Source organism: Anomaloglossus baeobatrachus, chromosome 6 (assembly GCF_048569485.1).
Source record: "Anomaloglossus baeobatrachus isolate aAnoBae1 chromosome 6, aAnoBae1.hap1, whole genome shotgun sequence".
Taxonomy (NCBI): Eukaryota; Metazoa; Chordata; class Amphibia; order Anura; family Aromobatidae; genus Anomaloglossus; species Anomaloglossus baeobatrachus.
This window is the reverse complement of record NC_134358.1, coordinates 165,431,626-165,455,095: the sequence shown is the minus strand read 5'-3', so window position 1 is coordinate 165,455,095 and position 23,470 is coordinate 165,431,626. Positions and strand designations below refer to the sequence as shown.

Genomic DNA, 23,470 nt, shown 5'->3' with positions numbered 1-23,470 from the left:
CAGGGGACGGTCCCTAGAAACCGGAGGAGTGCAAAATTATCTCCAAACAGTAAAAACCGAGGCCCAGGGAAAGTTGTAAACTCCCCGGGCCACAGCCCACAGCAGAACCTCTAGAAAGGGGACGATCATCCGACAGGTGACCCCCCAGCCTGGAGGCTGTAGTGGAGGCCGAGCAGGTTCATCCTAAAAGAGCTAGGCTTAGGAAGACAGCTGAAGACAGAGACACCTTAGAGAGAAGGGTACCGGTTTTTACTCCAAGAATCACCCAGAAACGGCGGAGGTCCCTGACAGTGGGTTCCAGTCGTCTGAGGGCACCAGTGTGCGCATACCAGGACGTGTGAGTAAAGAACTTGAAACTGCACCCTTGGAGTTGCCTCTGTTATTCCGTCTGCTTAGACTTTCACTACACCATAGACTCTCACAAGCACCAACAGTGCCCCGGGGCATTGCTCCACCTGTGGGGAGCAGTACCATCATTGCTGCCATATCATCACCCCGGAGGCCTTACACAGCAGCGGCGGCTTAATAGCCGCATACCACAGGTGGCGTCACGAACACAAACTTTATTCAAACCCCAAGTCACCAGCCATATTTAAACTGACACCCACCAGGGCCACGGAGTCGGGCCCCGCCACCACTGATGTCCCCCGGACTAGTCCGGCCCGGCACCGGGTGTCCCATAGCCCTGGGGTGGGCGAGTCATATGAGCTAGGCCGTAATAGGTTCGTGACGCCACCCACGGTGTGTGGTGATGTGAGACACCACCGCTGCTGTTACGGGGCACCTGGGGGAGATGTTATGCAGCAAGATGTTAACCCCTCCGTGGGCAGGGATGGTGGCCCCGGGACCCGATGGCTCTGGTGCATGGGGAATGACAACCGCAGGGGGTTGCTGGTGTACTCACTCTGAAGGAAACACACAAGTCTCTGATAAACCAAGATAATGGTGGCTGGTGCCGCGGCCGGTTGCGTTCGGGATCCCCCACCCGGCTGGTGGTCTCTATCCTTTTCCTGCACTGTTTTAGTAGAAAAGACTTCCTTGTATGAAACGTAGGAGTCCGCTCCCGACTGGATGTGGCCTAAGGAGCCGTGTCCGCAGACGCTGGCCCGTGGGATCTATGGGCCTTGGCGGTGACCTCTTATCCATAATCGGTGGTCTGTTGTCTTCTATGAGGGACTTTGGGTGGGACAGGACCTCTAGTCCTGGCCTCAATCGGTTAATTAACCAGTTCCAGTAGGTTCTGGTTCCTGGCTTCAAGGTCCGAATACCCCCCTTTGTGCTACGGTTTTGGGGTTGGTTCCCCGTGTCGGTACCGGCGGGCTACAACCATGGCCTGGTCCAGCTCGGTTCCACCGAGCCGTCTTCCTGTCTCCTGTTGACGGAGACCACCGTCTGCCTCCTAGCCAGTGGCACCAGGGCTCCTACCCTGGTACCTGTCAGTTTGCTTCAAGCCTAACACACAGGCCTGACCTCCACTCTCCACTACTCTGAACTGATCTGCACTGCTGCTTTTCCCGCCCCGGGCTGTCTAAACCCCTGGGTGGGCGTGCACCAACCACCTAGCCATGCCCACTGGTGTGTCTAACTGTCCCTAAGGGGGTGACTAGGGTTTAATGGTTGGCTGTGTGTTTCCTAATGAGGGAAGGTGTTATGCAGGGGCCTATTTGTGACTACCTGGTTTTGCCAGGGCGTCACACTGACATATACTGGCCCAACACATGCCAAAATGCCATACACGGCTGGTGCATCGAATGCTATACATATGTACAGGAAATGGATTGAATGAAGTAAATGCCGTGTTTCCCCAAAAATAAGACAGAGTCTTATATTATTTTTTGCTCCGAAAGATGGGCTAGGGATTATTTTTAGGGGGATGTCATATTATTCAACGAACAAAAATCCACATTTATTCAAATATAATCATGTCATCACATTTTGGAACATCAACATTTTGTGTTAATCCGATTACTGGTTCAGATGCACATTTTCTTATCATATCTTCTATTCTCATGTTGCAGAACCAGTCCTATAGTTGTGGGTACATACCATATTTACATTGCATGCTTATATATATTACTAGAAGGTGGCCCGATTCTACGCATCGGGTATTCTAGAATTTACGTATTGTGTAGTTAATGTATGATTTTTGTTATAAATATATATAGATGTTGTTGTGTGTAGTTACCAAGTGTTTGTGTAGGGCGCTGTACATGTTCTGGGTGTTGTCTGGGTGTGGCGAGGGGTGAGAGCGGTGTTGTTTGTGTGTTGCGTTGTGTGTGTTGCGTTGTTTGTGGAGCACTGTGTGTGTGTGTTGCGCGGTTTGTGTGGGTGTGGGGTGTGTGTGTGTTTTGGTGGGAGGTATGTTTTGTGCAATGTGTGTGTTGTGCGGCATGTGCGTATATTTGTGTGTGCCGCGCTGTTTGTGTGTTGGGTGTCTGTGTAGGGTGGTGTTTGTGGTTCCCAGTGTGTGTGTGGTGTTGTGCAGTGGGGGGAGGTGTGCACCCCCCATCGTGCTCCATCCCCCATGCTGCGCACCCCCCGTCGTGCTCCATCCCCCATGCTGCGCACTCCCCATCGTGCTCCATCCCCCATGCTGCGCACCCCCCATCGTGCTCCATCCCCTATGCTGCTCACCCCCCATCGTGCTCCATCCCCCATGCTGCGCACCCCCCATCGTGCTCCATACCCCATGCTGCGCACCCCCCATCGTGCTCCATCCCTCATGCTGCGCACTCCCCATCGTGCTCCATCCCCCATGCTGCGCACCCCCCATCGTGCTCCATCCCCCATGCTGCGCACCCCCCATCGTGCTCCATCCCCCATGCTGCGCACTCCCCATCGTGCTACATCCCCCATGCTGTGCATCCCCCATCGTGCTCCATCCCCCATGCTTCGCACCCCCATCGTGCTCCATCCCCCATGCTGCGCACTCCCCATCGTGCTCCATGCCCCATGCTGTGCACTCCCCATCGTGCTCCATCCCCCATGCTGCGCACTCCCCATCGTGCTCCATCCCCCATGCTGCGCACTCCCCATCGTGCTACATCCCCCATGCTGCGCACTCCCCATCGTGCTACATCCCCCATGCTGCGCACACCCCATCGTGCTCCATCCCCCATGCTGCGCACCCCCCATCGTGCTCCATCCCCCATGCTGCGCACCCCCCATTGTGCTCCATCCCCCATGCTGCGCACCCCCATCGCGCTCCATCCCCCATGCTGCGCACCCCCCATCGTGCTCCATCCCCCATGCTGCGCACCCCCCATCGTGCTCCATCCCCCATGCTGCGCACCCCCCATCGTGCTCCATCCCCCAATGCTGCACACTCCCCATCGTGCTCCATCCCCCATGCTATAATAGTTCTCCTATTATACTCAGAGAGGAGTATAATAGGAGGACTATAATATGAGGAGTAGTCCTGGGGGGAGAGGAGTATAATGCCTGCACATGTGTACCGGGAGCCGGTGTACGCTGGTAACTATGATACACATCGGGTAACTAAGGGACCTTAGTTACCCGATGTGTATAATGGTTACCAGCGTTCACCGGCTCCGTCACGATCCCAGCAGCGCAAGGTTATGTCTGGCGATGCGTGCGGAGGGCCGGGGCGAGCGGCCAATCCATTCGGAGGGTGGGGCCAGGCCGAGGCGAGCGACCAATCCGTGGGGGTGCTCGGGGCAAGGCCGCTGGGAAGCCGGTGTACACTGGTAACTATGATACACATCGGGTAACTAAGGGACCTTAGTTACCCGATGTGTATAATGGTTACCAGCGTTTACCGGCTCCGTCACGATCCCAGCAGCGCAAGGTTATGTCTGGCGATGCGTGCGGAGGGCCGGGGCGAGAGGCCAATCCGTGCGGGGGGGCGGGGCCAGGCCGAGGCGAGCTACCAATCCGTGGGGGGGCGGGGCCAGGCTGAGGCAGCAGCCAATCAGACGCTTGTCACCGTAAGGACACAATTTTGGAGCAAGACAGACAGACAGACAGAATAAGGCAATTATATACATAGATTCCCTATGTACTGCTAAGTTTACCCCCAAATGAAAGCAGACACCCCCTAAAAGAATCACACTTACCAGTCCCCAAACAATTAGAGGTGGCAAGTGAATGGGCTCTCACATACAATTTTGCATTGGTGCCCCCTGGTGACAGGAAACAGTATCACTCGTGCGGAGTGCTACTGGTACCAGATCTGCTTGTGACAGCTGCAATGCAATGTAGATGTAACGGCAAGGGACCTGAGAGCAACGCAGATCTGTGTAAAGGTCGATCCACTATCGAAACTTGCCAACCGTAAGTGTTTGGGGTCTGGTAAGTGCGATTTCTTTCTTTTTTTGGGGGGGGTCTACTTTCTTTTTGGGGTGCCTGCTTTCTTTGATGAGGAGCCCTGCTGTATTCTTTAACCTTTTTAGCTGTTTGGACGCTTCCTTGTGGAACCACAACTAGGGCTTATTTTTGGAGCAGGGCTTATATTTTAAGAATAATCAAAAAAGCCCTAATAATCCTACAGGGGCTTATATTTGGCTCAGATCTTATTTTAGGGAAATCAGGGTATACACTCAATATAGAGAAAACAGAGCCAAAAAGAGAAGACATGACTGGAGAAAATGCTTACCAAGAGAACTTCCCCAGCAACACCTCGATTATTGAAAACAACACACCTAAAAACAATAGAATGTTATGTGAATATACACTAACAGTGGTAGATAAAAGACAATTGCACTGTTATATAATAGTACCTGACAGATTTTATAGTACCTGCAGTAATGTGACAGACCTAAACACATTATGACTAGAGATGGGCGAATAGTAACTATTCGTGGTTTGGATAATGCTTACTGAGTACCGGAATAGTACTGTGGGATTTGTTATGAATCATCCGAACATGAATAGTTACTATTCACCCATCACTAATTATGACATTGGATGCATTAATAATTAACGTTAATGATCACCTCTGAAACTTACATTTCTGTGAGGTTGTAATTTGAAATTGGACCTAAAAACAAAAAATGATGCTCAAAAGGTGGGAATTCGCTGACATCAACTCCTACGTGGGAGTAGGACAGGAACCCGAGATTAAAGGAATACTAAACCTAGAACTGACTAATTACAGTACATAGCAGATAATCGCCTTCCCAAACTTGTCAGGCTGAAGGATTTACTACATGTACATGAAAGTCTTGTATAAATCTTCAGGAGTACACAGGGCTTAACTACTGCTGAGTTGTTCCATTTTTCTGGTATAGAATGGCTTACTCACAAGGGTACTAACAAGATCTTAGGAAGGATATGGGGGGAGGCTCCTGCTGCAGCAAGTTTTATCACAGACAGTCTCAGCAAGTGGACAGAAAAAAAAAAAAGAAAGATGCCGAGATCTGTAGGAGAAATGGTTTGTTGCAATTTAAGACAAAAGAGGGTGAGAGGAAAAAATGAAATGAAGGAAGAGCTGTAATTTTTTTGCTTTTCTATATCTATATTAATTTTAGTGAATATATTTTACATCTAAATTGATTACACTTTACGACTTTAGTCTTTCTAGATGGAGCTCAGATAGCAGAACCTATACTCATTTTTCCGATCACCTAACAAGTGTTCTAGATGTGATTGTGGGATTTTATAAAATGGGCTCCTCGTATTTAAAGAAATCAGGGAATATGTCATCATCTTACAGTGTATTGTGAAAACCATTCTGCTTCCTGGATTGTAGGAGCATATCCTCCACTGAGAAAGTAACTGGAATGACGGGGCATTATTTTACTGCCATGATTCAGTGCTTAATCTTGTGACGGCGCCAGAAGTAATGCAAAGTTGAAAGCATCATCACTTCACCATCTGCTGAGTGGGTGAAAGGTTTATTAAGCCAAATTGTATTCCCTGTTATACTTAATAAAGGAACCTCTTATAATTCACTTTCTACATGTCGTGACCAGCAACAAGACTTTAGTGAACTTCGGACAAGGGTCCAAATTCAGACAAACAGACATAGAAAGGTTAATTTTTCTAATAATGTTGAACTAGACTAAATAGAAAATACTGATGATACAATACTATAATATAGACACTTGGACTATATGGACAAAGCAATGATGACAGGGGACATGGTTTGTTGGGGTGAAGAGATCCGCAGCCGGTCTGGACTCCTAAAACCAGCCTATATCATCAGTTTATATACATTGACTATTAAAAAAATTATACAAGGCCAAATACGGTATCCTAACCAATTACAATGAATCTGTTAAAAATGAATGTTATATGTATGGTGTCATATGGCAAAAAAGAAAAAGAAAACTTCAGCTCACCGACTTGCTGCAAACCCTCTCCTATTCCAGGGTACAGTGCGCAGAAAGGCTGAGATAGCCTGTACCGTCATTTTCTTTATATACCCTTGAGTTTAATGGGAGAGATTGATCCAATAAACAGATCGGAGTAGTGCATGCTGTGATTTCTGGTCCATGTGTAAAAACATTTATATACCATGTCTGCATAAGCCCTAAATCTTTTGATTTATGAGTTTAAGACCAATGGGCATGTATTTGTGGATAACTACTTTAACAAATTAATGTGCATTTACTGACCAGACATTGTCTGTGTCAACAGCGCCAAAACAAGACGCTGACACATGAAGGGCCGTGCACATCAATTTCTTCATTATGTTAAAATGGTGTTGTAGAAAAGCATAGCCTGGTTACACAATGTAATGTAGCTAGAAGTAGAGGTAGATTAGTACAGTTCATTGAGACATAAAGCAATCTTCTATATTGTCAACCTCAAATCTGTTCTTTTTGGTTAGTTAGACTAGTGAATAGTAAAGTGAAGCTGTCAGGTGCAATATGCACCCAGAACCACGAGCCGTTCTGGGTGCACCTATTGCTAATCCCTGCCTAACTATCCCTGTATACACTAGTATAGATAAAGGGATCTTTAAGAAAAGTATTTTTAAAGATCTTTTATCATATGCTAATGAGCGAGGGGACTAGTCGCAGGCGTGTTAGTTCCTGTACTCATTTCGCCCTGTGGGTGTGCTAACATGCTAAGAAGGCGGAATAAGTACAGGAACTAACACCTCTGCGATAGAACCTGCGCTCATTAGCATGTCATAAAGGATCTTTAGAAATAATCTTTCTAAAGATCTCTTTATCTATGCTACTAGATACAGGGACAGAGATTACAAATATGCACCCAGAACTGCTCGTGGTTCTGGGTGCATAGTGTACCTGACAGGTTCACTTTAAAATTTAACTGTTGTTTTTATTTTTTATTTCATATTATTTTCCCATTACTGAGATAGGAGATGGCAGGTGATACAGAGGGAGGAGCTAAAGACAGAGCTCCGCCCCTCATATACATAGGAAATGGCAATTGGTACTGATGAGATTCTATGATGATGGGAGGAGCTAAATACAGTGAAAGAAGCTAGATGCAGAGCTCCATCCTTCTTCTTTCTTCTATCTACATAGGAGATGGCAGTTGGTACTAATGAGATTCTATGATGGGAGGAGCTAGATACAGAGGGAGGAGCTAAAAGCAGAGCTCCGCCCCTCCTATCTACATAAGAGATGGCAGTTGGTACTGATGAGATTCTATGACAGGAGTGAGGCGCAAGATACAGAGGGAGAAGCTAAAAGGCAGAGCTACAACCCTCCTATCTACATAAGAGATGACAATTGGTACTGATGAGATTCTATTATGATGGGAGGAGCTAAATACAGAGGGAGGAGCTAGATGCAGAGCTCCGCCCCTCTTCTATCTACATAGGAGATGGCATTTGGTACTCATGGCGGGAGGAGGGAGGAGCTAGAGCACCGCTCTATCCTATATACATAGAATCTCATGAGTAACAGCTGCCATCTCCTATCTCAATAATGGGAAAGTCTTCACTAAATACAGATTTTACCTCAGAATTGAGAATTTTGATGATGACTGATCATGTCATGGATGTGTCTGGACCTTCAGGTGCTGCTGCTGGGACCAGGTGCAGAAGGGCCCGGCGATCGTCCAGACGCTAATGGACGCTGTCCGTTTAAGGGTTTGATTTAGATTTTTTTTCTGTTTCATTACCAGGTTGGAGGAGCCTTTCCTCCACCTGGTAATTAAGGGCCTTTATAACGTGGGGCCTCTCACTCCTCCAGTGCGGGTTATACTCTTCACTTAGAGAAGTTGCTGCTCAGGAGTGCATGTGGCTTCAGACTACTGTTGCTGTATATTCTGAAGATTCCCTCTCAAGATAAGTTGTTGTTTTTCCTTTTGCTGTTTATTTTTGGTATTTGTTTTTCCCTCTGTGGATTGGTGGCTGGTGGGATTTAGTCCTAGGGTCTGACTAGGAGACAGGGGCTCGTTGGCGGACCACACCTCCTAACCCTTATAGGTACCTATGGTTTGAGGGCTAGTGCAGGGCCCCAGAGTGTCAGGGTCAGTGCAGGAGCTCCCTGGTTACCCCCCCTCTTTGTGTTTCAGCCTCCTTTATTCCCAGGAGTCCTCTTGCAGGGTGTCTCTCCCCACACCCAGCGTGACAGATGAATTGTGGCAGAGAAAGAAGCAAATTTGTCTGATAAGATTTTTTACAAAGTGACTTATTTTCATGTGTACTATTGATTTATGAATAAAGAATTAAAATTACAGTTACGCTAAGGGATTTACCAAGAATTAGTAAAGAATATATATATTTTTTTTTTAAACCATAACTTTTTATTAGTAATTATTGTCAGATGTTACATCATATTGTCATCACATTATCAGCAAAAATCACAATAATATGGGTATTAGAAAGGAAACTTAACAAGGGAGAGGGGGGGGGGGAAGGGAATGGTGATATCACATCAATTTCCGGGTCACATTCTCCATATATACATCTGTAGATTTATTTGGTAAAGAATATTTTAATTGACTTCTCGAGCTAGTTAGTATTCATTTGTAGCAAACATAATGGCTGCCTTGTGTAAGGGAAGAGCACCAGTCACATCAGATCGTCAACGGGCATCTGGTTTATCTACCAGGTTATTAGGTTACCAGTAAGAATAGCTCCTAAACCAGTCTGCGTTTACATTCTGCATTATTGAGCATTACCTGTATCCAAGCGCTTCGCTGTGCTTAATCATATGAAGAATATAGGATTCCCGACTTGTTCCTGTGAGGCCAGGCAGTAGAAGGATTGTAGGTCTTGTGCCGCCATCAGGGTAAAGTGTATTATCATCATTACTAAACCAGTCCAGTGAAATCTGCCCTCCATCTGCTGTTCTAATTAGCTCGCTGTAAGGCACAAAGGAAAACGTACACTTTAATTAGATTTCTGCTAAGAAGCTGTAATGATAACTACATAGATTTTAGCCCACAAAAGACTGCTTACGAGTAATCTCAGAAGGAAATGACAGCAAAACCACTGCACACCGTCCAATATGGTGGTTGAATAGAAAAAAGTGACCAGATAAACTGAACAGATTTATATTGGCCTTGGGACATACGGATAAAAACAGTCCAATAATAGGGGAAGTTTCTGAAAGTTTTCTGAAGCTGCCTTGAAACAGGTAATGTTTTGTCCAAAAAACCCTTTTAAATAAGACAAGTTAATGCTGTATACTGCCAGTGCTCGTGTAATGTAACGTTCTACGCTGTAATTAATGTGGTTCTGCAGTGGTTTAATGCTGTCACACACTGTACAATAAATCCAGCCCCAGATAGGAGAATACATACTCATCAAAATTAGAGAACACACAATTTCCTAAAGGTTAAGGTCATTGTGTAGTCCTATGTGATTATATCCTAACATGAGTAAACTCGCAGTATTTTAAGCAAATTTCATAAATTGAATTTATTGTAAAGCACATAACAGAAATGCGAATGAGATAAATGTAAAAGAACCCTGATCAGAATTAGAGAACATTTTCAGATACTTGCAAGTTATTGGTGTTAATCTGGCACCTGGTGCTAATTTCATTAATTATCTGACAAACCCTATTTAACTGGCAGCCTAACTTTCCAGTTTGCACTGACTTTGCAAAAAATGTTGTGCCCTTCCAAAGTGACTGAAACCCTCCGGCAGCAGAATGTCGAAATGAAGAAGAAAGGGGTATCAGCTTTAGCAAGAGAAGTTGGTCGTTCCAAGTTCATGATTTCGAGAATATTGCATCTTTACAAAATCACAAACTCTTTCAAGTCCCCCAAGAAGGCTGGTTGCCCTCGAAAGACAAATACAAGAGAGGACAGGATAATGAGGAGAATCTCCATGGGTAATCGTTTTCACACTGCAGATGGAATTGCTCGAAACTTCAGCACTGAACAGGGTAAGGATCTGTCTTGTCATACAGTGTCACAACGTTTAAGAGCATTTGGACTGAAAGCCCACTCTGCAGTGACCAAATTTCTCATTAGCAGAAAGAATCAAAACGCTAGATTCACCTTTGGTGAGGAGTGTGTTATGTGGCCAGAGGAGAAGTGGTCCACAGTTCATTTTAGTGATGAAAGCAAATTTAATTTAATTTATTTGGGTCTGACGGGAAACATTATGTTCGTCGACAAACTGGGGAAAGACCGAACCCAAAGTGTTTTAAGAAGTCAGTGAAAGGTGGTGGAGGAAGAATCATGGTTTGGGGAATGTTTTCTGCAGCAAGAGTTGGACCTCTCATACAGCTGCATGGCAGAGTGAATTCAAGTGTGTATCAGAAACTTCAACAACAACATGTGGTTCTTTACTTGTGTCATTCATCACTCAATCAGCCAGCAATTTTCATGCAGAAAAATGCCCCCAGTCACACAGCAAAATGGGTAAAGCAGTTCCTTGAAATAGAAAACATTGAAACAATGAAATGGCAACAACCCAGAGTCCTGATCTAAACTCAATAGAAAACCTCAGGGAAATCCTTGGTGACAAAGTTATGGCCCAGAAAAAAACAACAGTCAAAGAATTGTGGCAGAGATTGGAAGAAGAGTGGACCAAAATTACAAATTACAACAGAGCAGTGTGAGAGACTAGTGATATCCTATTGCTGCAGATGTGCTGAAGTCATTCAAAGCAAAGGCCTGTACACTTCCTACTGATTGGTGACTTGTTACCTTCAGAAAATTTAGTTATAATCTTTCTCTGTGCTACAGTCATTGTTGTTCTCTAATTATGATCATCACATTTTGGGCAAAATAAAGGTTTTATGTTGATAAACTTTGGATCTTTTGTAAAACACTGTTTTAGTGGCATGGCGTACCCTTTACAAAAAAAACCTTCAAATGTTGATCAATGTAGATTACACAATATTTCTGTAAAAAGCAAGTGATCATTAATTGTTGTCTTATTAAATTTTGATCTCCAGTGTACATCTGGACCTTGGTGATAATTTTAAGTGGTATGTGTGGAGAAAACCAGGCACTGCTCATTATCTGCCCAATACAATCCCAACAGTGAAACATGGTGGTGGCAGCATCATGCTATGGGGGTGTTTTTCAGCTGCAGGGACAGGACGACTGGTTGCAATTGAAGGAAAGATGAATGTGGCCAAATACATAGATATCCTGGAAGAAAACCTCTTCCAGAGTGCTCTGGACCTCAGACTTGGCTGAAGGTTCACCTTTCAACAAGAGAATGACCCTAAGCACACAGCAAAAATAACAAAGAGGTGACTTCAGAACAACTCTGTGACCATTCTTGACTGGCCTAGCCAGAGCCCTGACCTAAGCCCAATTGAGCATCTCTGGAGAGACCTGAAAACGGCTGTCCACCAACGTTCACCATCCAACCTGATGGAACTGGAGAGGATCTGCAAGGAAGAATGGCAGAGGATCCCGATATCCAGGTGTGCAAAACTTGTTGCATCATTCCCAAGAAGATTCATGGCTGTACTAGCTCAAAAGGCTGCTTCTACTCAATCATGAGCAAAGGGTGTGAATACTTATGACCATGTGATATTTTAATTGTTCTTGCTTAAACAAATTTGCAAAAATTTCTACATTTCTGTTTGGGTTTTTTTTCCTGACAAGATGGGGTGCAGAGTGTACATTAATGAGAAAAAAATGAACTTTTTTGAATTTACCAAATTGCTGCAATGAAACAAAGAGTAAAAAATTTAAAGGGGTCTGAATACTTTCCGTACCCACTGTAATTTTGTGAATGGAATGTGAAAAAAAAATGTAAAAAAAACAGTTCATGTATACTTTTTCAATGCACTGTAGATTTTTTCCAATTCTGATATTTTTTATGTTGTCGTAACACTACTCCATTTCCCGATGGATTAATACAAGGCAGCACTTATACTGGCATGATCTGTACCTATTTTATACAGAAAACTATTTAGTGGCTTCTGCATGCCACTTTTGCCTCCCAAATCACATCATTAAAAACCTCCCTATAGGTGAATTCATAAGGGGACATCAAACCTGTTCTTTTTATGAATTCTGTTCTGTGTAATTCACCAAAGAGGTTATAAAGAGAGAGATCTATATAGAGCCCAGATAAAAGGATTAGCAAAACCACGCCATTACATTTCTTTATTCTAGACGGATAGTATTTCAGATAGCATTACACAGGTTGTGTTCTCTTACAGATTACTCCACTGTTGTTAACCTCTTCACCCCCAGCTAATTTAGGTTTTAGTTTAGTTTTTTCCCCTGCATTTCTTTCAAGAGACATACTATTTTTATTTTTCTTCAACATAGCCATATGAAGGCTTGTTTTTTTTTTCATGGACGAGTTGTACTTTTGAATGACACCATTCATTTTGCTACATAGTGTACTAGGAAAAAAATAAATTAAAATAAAAACAAGTGTAGTGCAATTGAAATAAAATGCAAATCCATATTTTTTTTTTGTAATATTACGATGTTATCTATATGGAAAAACTGACCTGGCAGTATCATTCCCCAGGTCAATATGAGTATATAGATAAAGTGGAATCTTGGTTTGAGAGAACAATCCGTTCTGGGAGTGCTTGTAAACCAAGTTACTGTCTAGCAAAGCAAGATTTCCAATAGGAAATCACTGGAATGCAGACAATTTGTTCCACAACTTGTTAAATGTCCCATCCTGGTCCCCTATTGTGCAATTCCACACACACACAAACACACACACATATTATGCTCACCTTACCTTCCGTTCCATCGCCGGCCTCCTGGTTCTTGTAGTTCGCCGTTACATGATGTGTATCTGGTAACCATCGCAACCGATGCTGGACCTTCCACTGCCAGAGCGCTGACATCAAAGGCATGAGCCGCTTGCCTCTGATTGGCCAGCACGCTGCCTTTGAAAAGCGGCTGACAGCGGAAGTTCCTCCATCGTCGCAATGGTTACCCAATACACATCCTGTACCGGCGGACTACAAGAACCAGGAGGCCGGCGAGGGAATGGAAGGTAAGGTGAGCTTAATATGTGTGTGTGTGTACGTGTGGACTGCAAGAGCGAGTCAGAGCGCGGTGAAAGTACGGAACCGGAAATGTGTGCGGTGAGTATTTGCGCGTACAGCAAATATTGCTCTAAACTGAGTTACAAATTTACAGCAAGCTTTGCTCGTATAGCGAAATACTTGCACACCAAGTTACTCGTAAACCGAGGTTCCACTGTACCAAGATATATAGATAGATATTTAAAAAACACTAAAGAAAAAAGATCAGAAATAAAGAATTTTGCTTGTGTCGCTACTTTCTGAGACCCACAACGTTTTCATGTTTAGTAATATGCGGCTGTGTGATGGCTTACTTTTTGCCACTGAGTTGATGTTTTTATTGATACCATTTTTGGGTAGATAAGATGTTTTATTTCATTTTTTTTTATAATATTGTTTTGGGTTTTTTTAACTATATTTTTATTCAAATTTTTCAATAACATAACACTGGCATAAGCGAATTCAGCATTGTAAATTCAATTCAAAAACATTACATTGTCATGTTTGATCATCCCAAATTCCATACCAGTTTTTAAAATCAATAACCGTAACATGGCAAGATAAAGCAAAGGAAAGCAGCGACCCCTTAACCCGTCATTCTTATCATTCCCCCCATTGAACCCTTGTGAACATGGTAATGACATACAATAAAGAAGTCCCACTCAAATCGGTTATTTCCCCCTCTCCTTTTAGTCAGCTTTCAGCCTTTCCTCCTCCACCTCCAAGCCATCCAATGTATCCTTCAATTTTTCAGTATGATACCAGACTGTGTCTTTGAAAGGTGACATAATCCTGACTATCTCCTCCCGAGTACAATAGGCCAGTATGAATTTCTTCCATTTGTTATAGTGCTGTCGTATTCTATCCGCCCTCCTTTCTGCATCCAATCCTTCTATTTCAAGAAGATGCATGAGCTGACCCAAGATCTCTTCAATCGTGGGGACCCTAGACTCCAACCAATTTTTTAGTATCGCTCTCTTGGCTGCCAGAAGTATCACATGTATAAGTCTGGGTGGGTTAGTCACCTTCCCGTTTTATTGAAATGTTGCCGGAACCAAAAAATATAATTCTGGAGTTTTGTTTTTTTTTTCCCCCATTACTTTACGGATGAGATTAATTTATATTTTGATAGATCAGACATTTCTGATCTCGGCGATACCATATGCATACAAAAAGGGGTGTGATTTGAACTTGTTTCTTATTTAAAAAATAAGGGGGACTTGGGGACAGGGGACTTGAAGCTGCGATCTTGCAATCACCTGTGCTATGCACAGCAGTGCATCAAAATAAATACAAAACACGATCTCCTATGAATGCCAGCTTAATTGGTTAACACCCACCGCTGTTAGCGGCACTTGAAATTAGCTAGGTGCCAGAAAACATGCAGGCTCGATGTGTGACCCTGCATCAAAGGCAGGGAGATGGCTGATTACATAAGTATGTCATAGGTCATGAAGGGGTTAATATCGATTATACAGCTCTGATCAGCAGAAATGCTGCATTCTTTTGTGAGCCGAAAATCTGTCGGCTTTAACAGGAAATATGTCATGATAGCGACATCACATGACCCATCGCTACCATGGCAACCATTGGCTCACCGTGATCGCATCATGGGGCCTCATATGGTGGTGGGGAACGGTGCGTTCCCCACCGCAGCCATTTAAATTGCCCTGTCTGTAGTTGACAGCGTGATCTAAGCGGTTAACAGATGTGGGTGGACCACGGATCCACCCGCGCCTGTTAGCCCCACATGTCTGCTGTTCAAATCAGTAGATGTGCAGGGATCACTGCTGGCTAACCACAGCAGCCGGCAGTAATTACCCTGATATGACCAAGGATTTAGAGTTAAGTCCTTACTGGTAAAGGGGTTAAAGGGAATCTGTCAGCAGGTTTTTGCTATGTAATCTGACAACAGCATGCTGTAGGGGTTAAACAAAATCAACTATGCCAATCTTATCAGGCTGTGCGTGCTTTACTTAAAGTGAAGGTTTCGCAAAAAAAAATGAAAATTCAATAACTGAAAAAATGTAAAGTATTAATGTTTTGTTTAAATATTATTATTTGTTTTTAATTGAGCAAAATATATAAAAAAATGTTTAAAAGATTGATATTTTCCACTCTTAAACACTAGGGGGAGCAGCTGCTGAAATCCTACTGCAGAGCTACTGTAGAACTAGCTCACATTACAGCTGCAGTAGAAGTGGGCAGAATCAGCTCTCCTGTGTGTGATGTCACAGCTCCCCTCCCAATCTGGGTGTTTCCAACAAAATAAAGGAAGATGAAGTTTAAGATCACAGTGCGGAGCCATGTTGTTGGTGACCGCAAAGTGATCCTAATGTGTAAAGTGTCACCAAGGACAGCTGCATAGTGCCACATAGCGCTCTGTACACCCCGTGCCAGCAATGATCTGCCACACGCATGGCCACCCACAATGCTCTGCCGCACGCACGCCCGCAATGCTCTGCCACATGCACGCAATGCTCTGCCACACGCACACAATGCTCTGCCACATGCACGCTCGCATTCCATGCTCCTCCGTATACCACACTCTGCTGTGTTCCGTGCACAGTTGTATTCTGCACCCTGCTGTATACCGCGCTCTTCTGTATTTTGTGCTACTCCGTATTCCACGCGCTGCTGTATACCGCGCTCTGCTGTATTCCATGCTCCTCAGTATACCACGCTCCGCTGTATACTGTGTTCTGCTATATTCCGTGCGCTGCTGTATTCTGCAACCTGCTGTATACTGCGCTTCGCTGTATTCCTTGCTCCTCTGTATACCGTGCTTTGCTGTATTCCATGCTCCACTGTATTCCATGCTCCTCCATATACCGCGCTCCACTGTATTCAGTGCGGCACTGTATACCGCGCTCTGCTGTATTCCATACTCCTCCGTATAATGCACTTTGCTGTATTTCACACTTCGCTCTATACTGTGCTCTGCTGTATTCTGTGCGCCGCTGTATTCTGCGCCCTGCTATATACCACGCTCTGCTGTATTCTGTAGGAGCAGCGGCCCGAGGTTAGCACACGAGCAGCGGGGGGGGCAGTGGCCGCGTGGAGGAGAGAATGGCGGCGGCGGGAGAAAGGCGGGGCTGGGGGGAGAGTGCGGGGGCGGGAGGGGCAGTGGGGGAGGGGGAGCGGTGGGGGGAGGGATTGCGGCGGCGGCCCGCTGCCGGTACTCACAAAACCCAAACGGATGACAGGGGGAAAGTGCAGCACACAGCATACACTGTGAGCTCCACAAAGATGATGCCGATCTCCTCCCTCTGCTGTGATCTGGACAGCCCAGGGGGCGCATCCATTTCACAGCAGAAGCCGTCTCTGTCTCACTAATGTATGTGATACATCATTGGATTTAAAGTATCTTTTCCTATATTATGCTGTTCACAGATGAGGTAACAAAAGCCTGGTGACAGATTCCCTTTAAATAAAGTTAGTTTCATTCACAGCAAAAAACACAGTTGCATTTTTGCACTCTCATTTCTGTCAATGATGAAAAAAAGCTGCAAAAACACTGAAAGAATTGACATGCTGCTTCTTTCAAAAACTTCTAGAAAAAAAACACACAGCAAAAAAGCAATGTGTGAACATAACAGGTTTATATTCAGTCCTGCTCTGGCAGACTCCGCAGCACATCCCAGGTCTCCTCCACCTTCACTCCCAGGCACTTCTCTCTGCTCAGTTTGGGCAGCAGTAAGGCTATGTGTGCACGTGTGCGCTCTGCACCGCACCGAAAATGTGCGCTTCAGAGTGCAGCTGAAAAGCTGCGTTCTGAAGCGCATGGTGCCGGCAGATTTGTGCGCTCTGCATGCTGCCTCTCCCTATAGACAGCATGCAGAACGCACGAAAGAAGTGACATGTCACTTCTTAGAACGCAGCGATTCGGCAAGCAGCCGAATCGCTGCGTTCTAACATGCCACGTGAGCACGGCCCCTGCACAATCTCCATAGATTGTGCAGGGGACGCAGGACGCATGCAGTTACGCTGCGGTGCAGAACGCAGCTTAACTGCATGTAATACGCACACGTGCGCACATACCCTAAACTGATCACCTAGTGACCCATTTCCTGATTCTAGTAAAAACACTGCAGGTGCTCTCCTAATCAAACCCTGTAGAGCTTGGAATTAACCCAGTCCTACCAGGCTTTGCTACACTATGCACATTGTCTATATAGTTACGAGTGAACACTGTCACACACATTATATAGGTTGTACAATGAGCCATTTAAAGCGGGCTTTACACGCTACGATATATCTAACGAGATGTCGGCGGGGTCACGTCGTAAGTGACGCACATCCGGTATCGTTAGTTATATCGTAGCGTGTGACAACTATGAACGGGCAGAAATACTCACCTTCTCGTTCATTGTTGACACGTCGCTCATTTTCTAAAAATCGAACGTCCTGTTGTTCATTTTTCCCGAGGCAGCACACATCGCTACGTGTGATACCTCGGGAACGATGAACTGCAGCTTACCTGCGGCCGCCGGCAATGCTGAAGGAAGGAGGTGGGCGGGATGTTTACGACCCGCTCATCTCCGCTCCTCCGCTTCTATTAGCCGGCCACTGTGTGACGTCGCTGTGACGCCGAACGTCCCTCCCCCTTCAGGAAGTGGATGTTCGCCGCCCACAGCGAGGTCGTATGGAAGGTAAGTGCGTGTGACGGGGGGTTACAGCATTGCGCGACACGGGCAACAAATTGCCTGTGCTGCACAAACAATGGGGGCGGGTGCGATCGCAAATCTGATCACATGATTAATTGTAACGTGTAAAGCAGCCTTTAGGCCTGATTCACACGTCAGTGATTTTGGTACATATGTGCTAGTTTTTATACGTACCAAAATTACAGACATACGCAGACACATTATAATCAATGGGTCTGCGCATACATTAGTGATTTCTCACTGACCGTGTCTCCGTGCGGCGTATACACCTGTCCATGATTGCCGCACGGAGACATGTTCATTTTTTTCTAACATCACTGATGTCCCACGGACCACACTATGGTGTGATCCGTGAAACATGTACCACAAAAACACGGACATTGAAAAGAAAAAGCATTTTTAACTCACCTTCTCCAGCGCTGCTTGTCTCCGGCCTCAGGTGCCTCTGCTTCAGAGTCGGCTGCTTATTCTCATGCATATTCATGTATGCAGGAACAGCTGACCCGGAAGTAGCTGCAGGAGGAACGGAAGCACAGCGGAGCTGAAGAGTTCAGCACCACGGACAGCAGGAGTGGGAACCGGTGAGTTTATCTCCATGTGCAATCACGTATCAGAGAGCACGGATAACGGATTGCACATGGACAACCCACGTGTGCTGTGAATCACGGAACACGGAGGGGCATATGCGGTTTTTACACGTCAATGTTGTGGAAAAAAAGTTTTTTGCCACAGTTTTGCATGTTTTGATGCAATTTCATTTTTGCATTCTGATGCTGGAAAAAAAAACTGCAGACAACAATTGACATGTCAAAATCTACAAGGATAAAAATCTGCAACGTGTGCACAGCACTTCAGGATTCTCATAGATATTGATGGGATGCGTTTTCCTTTGCAGATTGATTAAAGTCTACAAGAGACAACACATCAAAAAAAGCGGGGAGAAAAAAAACCGCAGCGTGTGCACATAGCCTAAACATTCAATATTGGGACTATCCAAAAAAAAATTATAAAAAAAACATAAAAAGGTAATATCTACTTTTAAAACTGATTGGTATGGAGAATGCAAAAAAAACCCCAATAGAAGTGGTGATTGGAAAAAGCAGTTATACACCGGATCCTTGTGCTGAACGCAAACATCCCTATAGGATTAATTACAAATTGGACCATTAGTTATATAATATCCATTTTACAATATTCGCTTTCATACTCTAGCACTTTCTCTCTCGCTTATGGCGTGTTCTTTCATTATTTATTACATGAAAGTTGCCTGATCACCTGAGCTTGTGACGTTATTTCTTTTCTTGCCTACATACATGCAAATACACTGCTATGATTAAAAATCCATAATGGGTGAGAAACACATATTAAACGATATTTCACTTTGATTGTATCTTTTTAAAGAGGAAGAACTAAACAGTGATTTTTCTGCTCTATCAGTGAAGGATTATAACGATTTCTGCGTCATCTCCAGATTTATTGTATTCACCTGGGAATTGGCCGGCAAGCCGTGCACCGTCAGGAACGCAGTGCACAGCCATACATTTCTAATTAAAGGGAATCTGTCACCAGGTTTTGCTCCCCCATCTGAGAGCAGCATAATGTAGAGACAGAGACCCTGATTCCAGCGGTGTCACTTAATGAACTGTTTGCTATCATTTTGATCAAATCAATACTTTCTCTTCTGCAGATCTAGCAGTTATTTGAATGTAGAGCAGGGTTATATAGAGCCTATTCAGCTCACCAAGTAGTCCTCTAATGGTAATCTCCTGCTGATTAAGCAGTGATTGTATAACGCTGGGGTCACACTATCGTATAGCATTCGATGCGAGAGCATCATATGTGATATCCTAATGACCCTTGGCTCCTGCTCTGCTGCGAGTGTAAGACAAGTGTCATGCGACTGTGATCCGATCCTGCAATCAGATCACAGCTGCAGTGGAGAGGGAGGGACTAATCTCCTCCACTATCAGATGATGCGATTATCGCACTGCACTCAAGTTTCATAAGAGTGCAGTGCGATCTTTCACTTGCACCCATAGACTTGTATGGGTGCAAGTGAATATGAATTGGATTAAACCCACAGCATGCTGCAATTGTTTTCTCGGTCTGATTAGGGCTGAGAAAAAAAAATGCAGATGAGAACAGTTCCATAGTGTAACATGGGTCCCAGTGCAATGCAATTTTATTTTATCGCATACCACTTGGCCCGTTTTACTTGCCATGTTTCCTAGGCCTAAAGCCTGCTTTACACCAGGCAATCTATCGTGCGATAGATCGTCGGGGTCACGGTTTTTGTGACGCACATCCGGCATCGCTGGCAATGCCGGCCTGTGTGACACCTCCTAGCGACGCAGTATCGCTCACAAATCGTGAGTCGGGTACTGCTTGTTAGGTTCCATAATATCGGTTACTTTAGTCGCCCATCGTTTCCGTGGTAGCACACGTCGCTCCGTGTGACACCACGGGAACGATGAGCAGCTCACCTGCCTCCCGCGGCCGCCGCCGGCTCTATGTGGAAGGAAGGAGGTGGGCGGGATGTTTACGTCCCGCTCATCTCCGCCCCTCCGCTTCTATTGGCCGGCGCCCGTGTGACGTCGCTGTGACGCCGAACGTCCCTCCCACTCCAGGAAGTGGACGTTCGCCGCCCACAGCGAGGTCGCACGAGAGGTAAGTATGTGTGACGGGGTTTAGTAACTTTGTGCGACACGGGCAGCGATTTGCCCGTGACGCAAAAAGGACGGGGGCGGGTACGATCGATTGTGAAATCGCACAATCGGTCGTACCGTGTAAAGCAGGCTTTAGGCCCGTTTCACACGTCAGTGAAAAACACTGATGTTTTTCACTGGCATGTAAAACACGCACATGTCCCTGCGTGTGTCGTGAATTATGGCACACGTGGGTTGTCTAAGTGCAATCCGGGCTCCATTCTCCGTGGCCCGTGATTGCACTTAGAAATCAACTCACCTGTGCCCGCTCCCACTCTCCATGGTGCTGATCGCTCCCGCGGTGCAGCATCCGGCCGGCGCTGACCCCCGCAGCAGCTGCTTCTGGGTCGGCTGTGTCGTGCATCATAAATATGCGCGACAGTAATGAGCCGGCACAGAAGCAGCAAGCTGCACGGGCTGCAGAGAGCGCCGCTGAAGCCGGGTGAGTAAAAATGTTTTTTATTTTATATGCACGTTTTTTTCTGGCACATGTCTCACGGACCACACCACTGCGTGGTCCGTGGGATATCAGTGATGCCAGAAAAAAATGGACATGTCTCCGTGCGGCAATCAAGGACACGCGTGAACGCTGCACGGAGACATGGTCAGTGAAACATCACTGACGTGTGAGCAGACCCATTCATTATAATGGGTCTGCGTATGTCAGTGATTCTGGTACGTTTAAAAAAAAGCACAAACGTACCAGAATCACTGACGTGTGAAAGGGGCCTAAGGCCCATTTCACACGTCAGTGAAAAACACTGACGTTCTTCACTGACGTGTAAAACACACACATGTCCATCCGTGTTCCGTGATTCACGGCACACGTGGGTTGTCTATGTGCAATCCGTGATCCGTGATTTCAAATGGACATTACTCACCTGCCTTCACTCCTGCTGTCCAAGGTGCTGAACTCCTCAGATCTGCAGTGTCCGCCCACCGCTCTCTGCAGCTACTTCCGGGTTGGCAGTTCCTGCTGTCATGAATATTCATGAGCCGGATAGGAGCTGCAGAGAGCGGAGGCTGCACAGCGCGTCGCTGGAAAGGTGAGTTGAAAATGTTTATTTAATATGTCAGTGTTTTTCTGGTACGTGTTTCACTGATAACACACGGATCACACCATAGTGTGGTCCGTGGGTCATCAATGATGCCAGAAAAATACGGACTTGTCTCCGTGCAGAATCACGGATACGCGTGTATGCTGCACGGAGACACGTTCAGTGAAAAATCACTGATGTGTGAGCAGACCCATTGATTATAATGTGTCTGCGTATATTAGTGATTCTGGTACGTATAAAAAAAAGCACATACATACCAGAATCACTGATGTGTGAAGGGGGCCTAAAAGCTATACTACACAGCTTACTTAGTGACAAATCGCTTTAATCAGGGTCTCTGTCTCTACATTATGCTCTTAGATTTGGTAGTACAAACTTGATGACAGATTCCCTTTAACACTAGAACTACTGGACTCGTGACACCTATATAGAAATACATAGTGCAAAGTAGTCAAAATGACTACCTCAGTAGTTCTAGTGTTAAAGAGAGAGCAGCATAATAGTTTGCGACATTGATTCACTGTGTGATTTACTGAGCTGCCTGCTGTCATTGTTGCAGATCTAGCTGTTCTCTAAATGCTGAGCTCTGTATAACCCCGTCCACACCATTGACAGCTTTCTGTGTACACTGTACATGGGCAGAAAGTTGCCAATCAGTGATGGGGCAGTGTTAAACATAGCTCATGAATATGCAGAACTACTTGGCAGCAGGTTTACTGGTCCTCCAGTGATAATCTACTGCTGATAAAACAGTGATTTTATTAAAACTACAGCAAGCAGCCCAGTAAGTGACACATAACTGGAATTAGGAACTGTATATGATGCTGTTCTAAGATTAGGTTACTAAAACCTGGTGACAGATTCCCTTTAAGTGGTGAGTTAACTATCTTTTTTTCAGTCATATGCAGTAAAGTTAATACCACAGCCTACATACTGCACAAATGTCACTATCAACCCCAAAAATTAATGTTACCATCAATTAATGGTGCCATCCATTCTCAGTGCAATCAGTACCATTCATTCTCGGTATAATGTATTCATAACACGGTATCACCAGTATAATTTATACTGGTACTCACCCTTAGTGCAATTAAAGCAACTATCACCCCCAGTAAAGTTAGTCACACACAATACAGTTAATGAATCTACAAAAGATGTCATACTGGCCTCATATGTGGAAGTCTAGGGCTGGGATGCCCTGTAAGGAACAGCGATCTCCACTTATCACCGGCGTGTATGGAAAGGTGAAGAAATAGAGATACTGCTGCCTCATAAAAAGCCGCGTGGTCTATTCACACACTGCAGTTTTGTCATCATTTTTATTTTGGTTTTACAAATACTGTGACAGAGAAGAAAACTTAAAGGGAACCTGTCATCAGAAATTTAGCTATAAAGCTAAAAGTTCCCCCTCTGCAGCTCCTGGGCTGCATTCTAGGAAGCTTCCTATAGTTTTTTTGGCACCTTTTATAACAAAATAAACACTTTGTAAACTGGTACCTTTTCGTATGCAAATTTCTAAAATCGTCCATGGGGGCGGGCTGCCTGGGGTCCGTTGCTGTCCTCCTGCAGATTTACGCCGCCCCCGAACGCTGAATTTCAAAAGCTCAGGATGCCGCCCCTGGGTGCCCGTGGTCCCGCGCATGCGCTGTTCCACTGTAGCGGTGCCGTGCACTGCGTGC

General features: G+C 45.2%; 1 protein-coding gene across 2 annotated transcripts in view; it reads right to left on the bottom strand.

Moving 5' to 3' along the window:
- The window catches only part of ABHD3 (abhydrolase domain containing 3, phospholipase), a 142,188-nt gene that overhangs the window by 73,516 nt on the left and 45,202 nt on the right, over positions 1–23,470 (bottom strand). The window contains exons 3-4 of one of the 2 annotated variants that reach the window (XM_075314463.1): positions 9,067–9,249; positions 4,616–4,661 (exon numbers count right to left, since the gene is read on the bottom strand). In XM_075314463.1, the coding sequence (XP_075170578.1) occupies positions 4,616–4,661; positions 9,067–9,249 (229 nt within the window). The remainder of the gene's footprint in view (positions 1–4,615; positions 4,662–9,066; positions 9,250–23,470) is intronic. The other variant, XM_075314464.1, reaches the window with a different exon arrangement.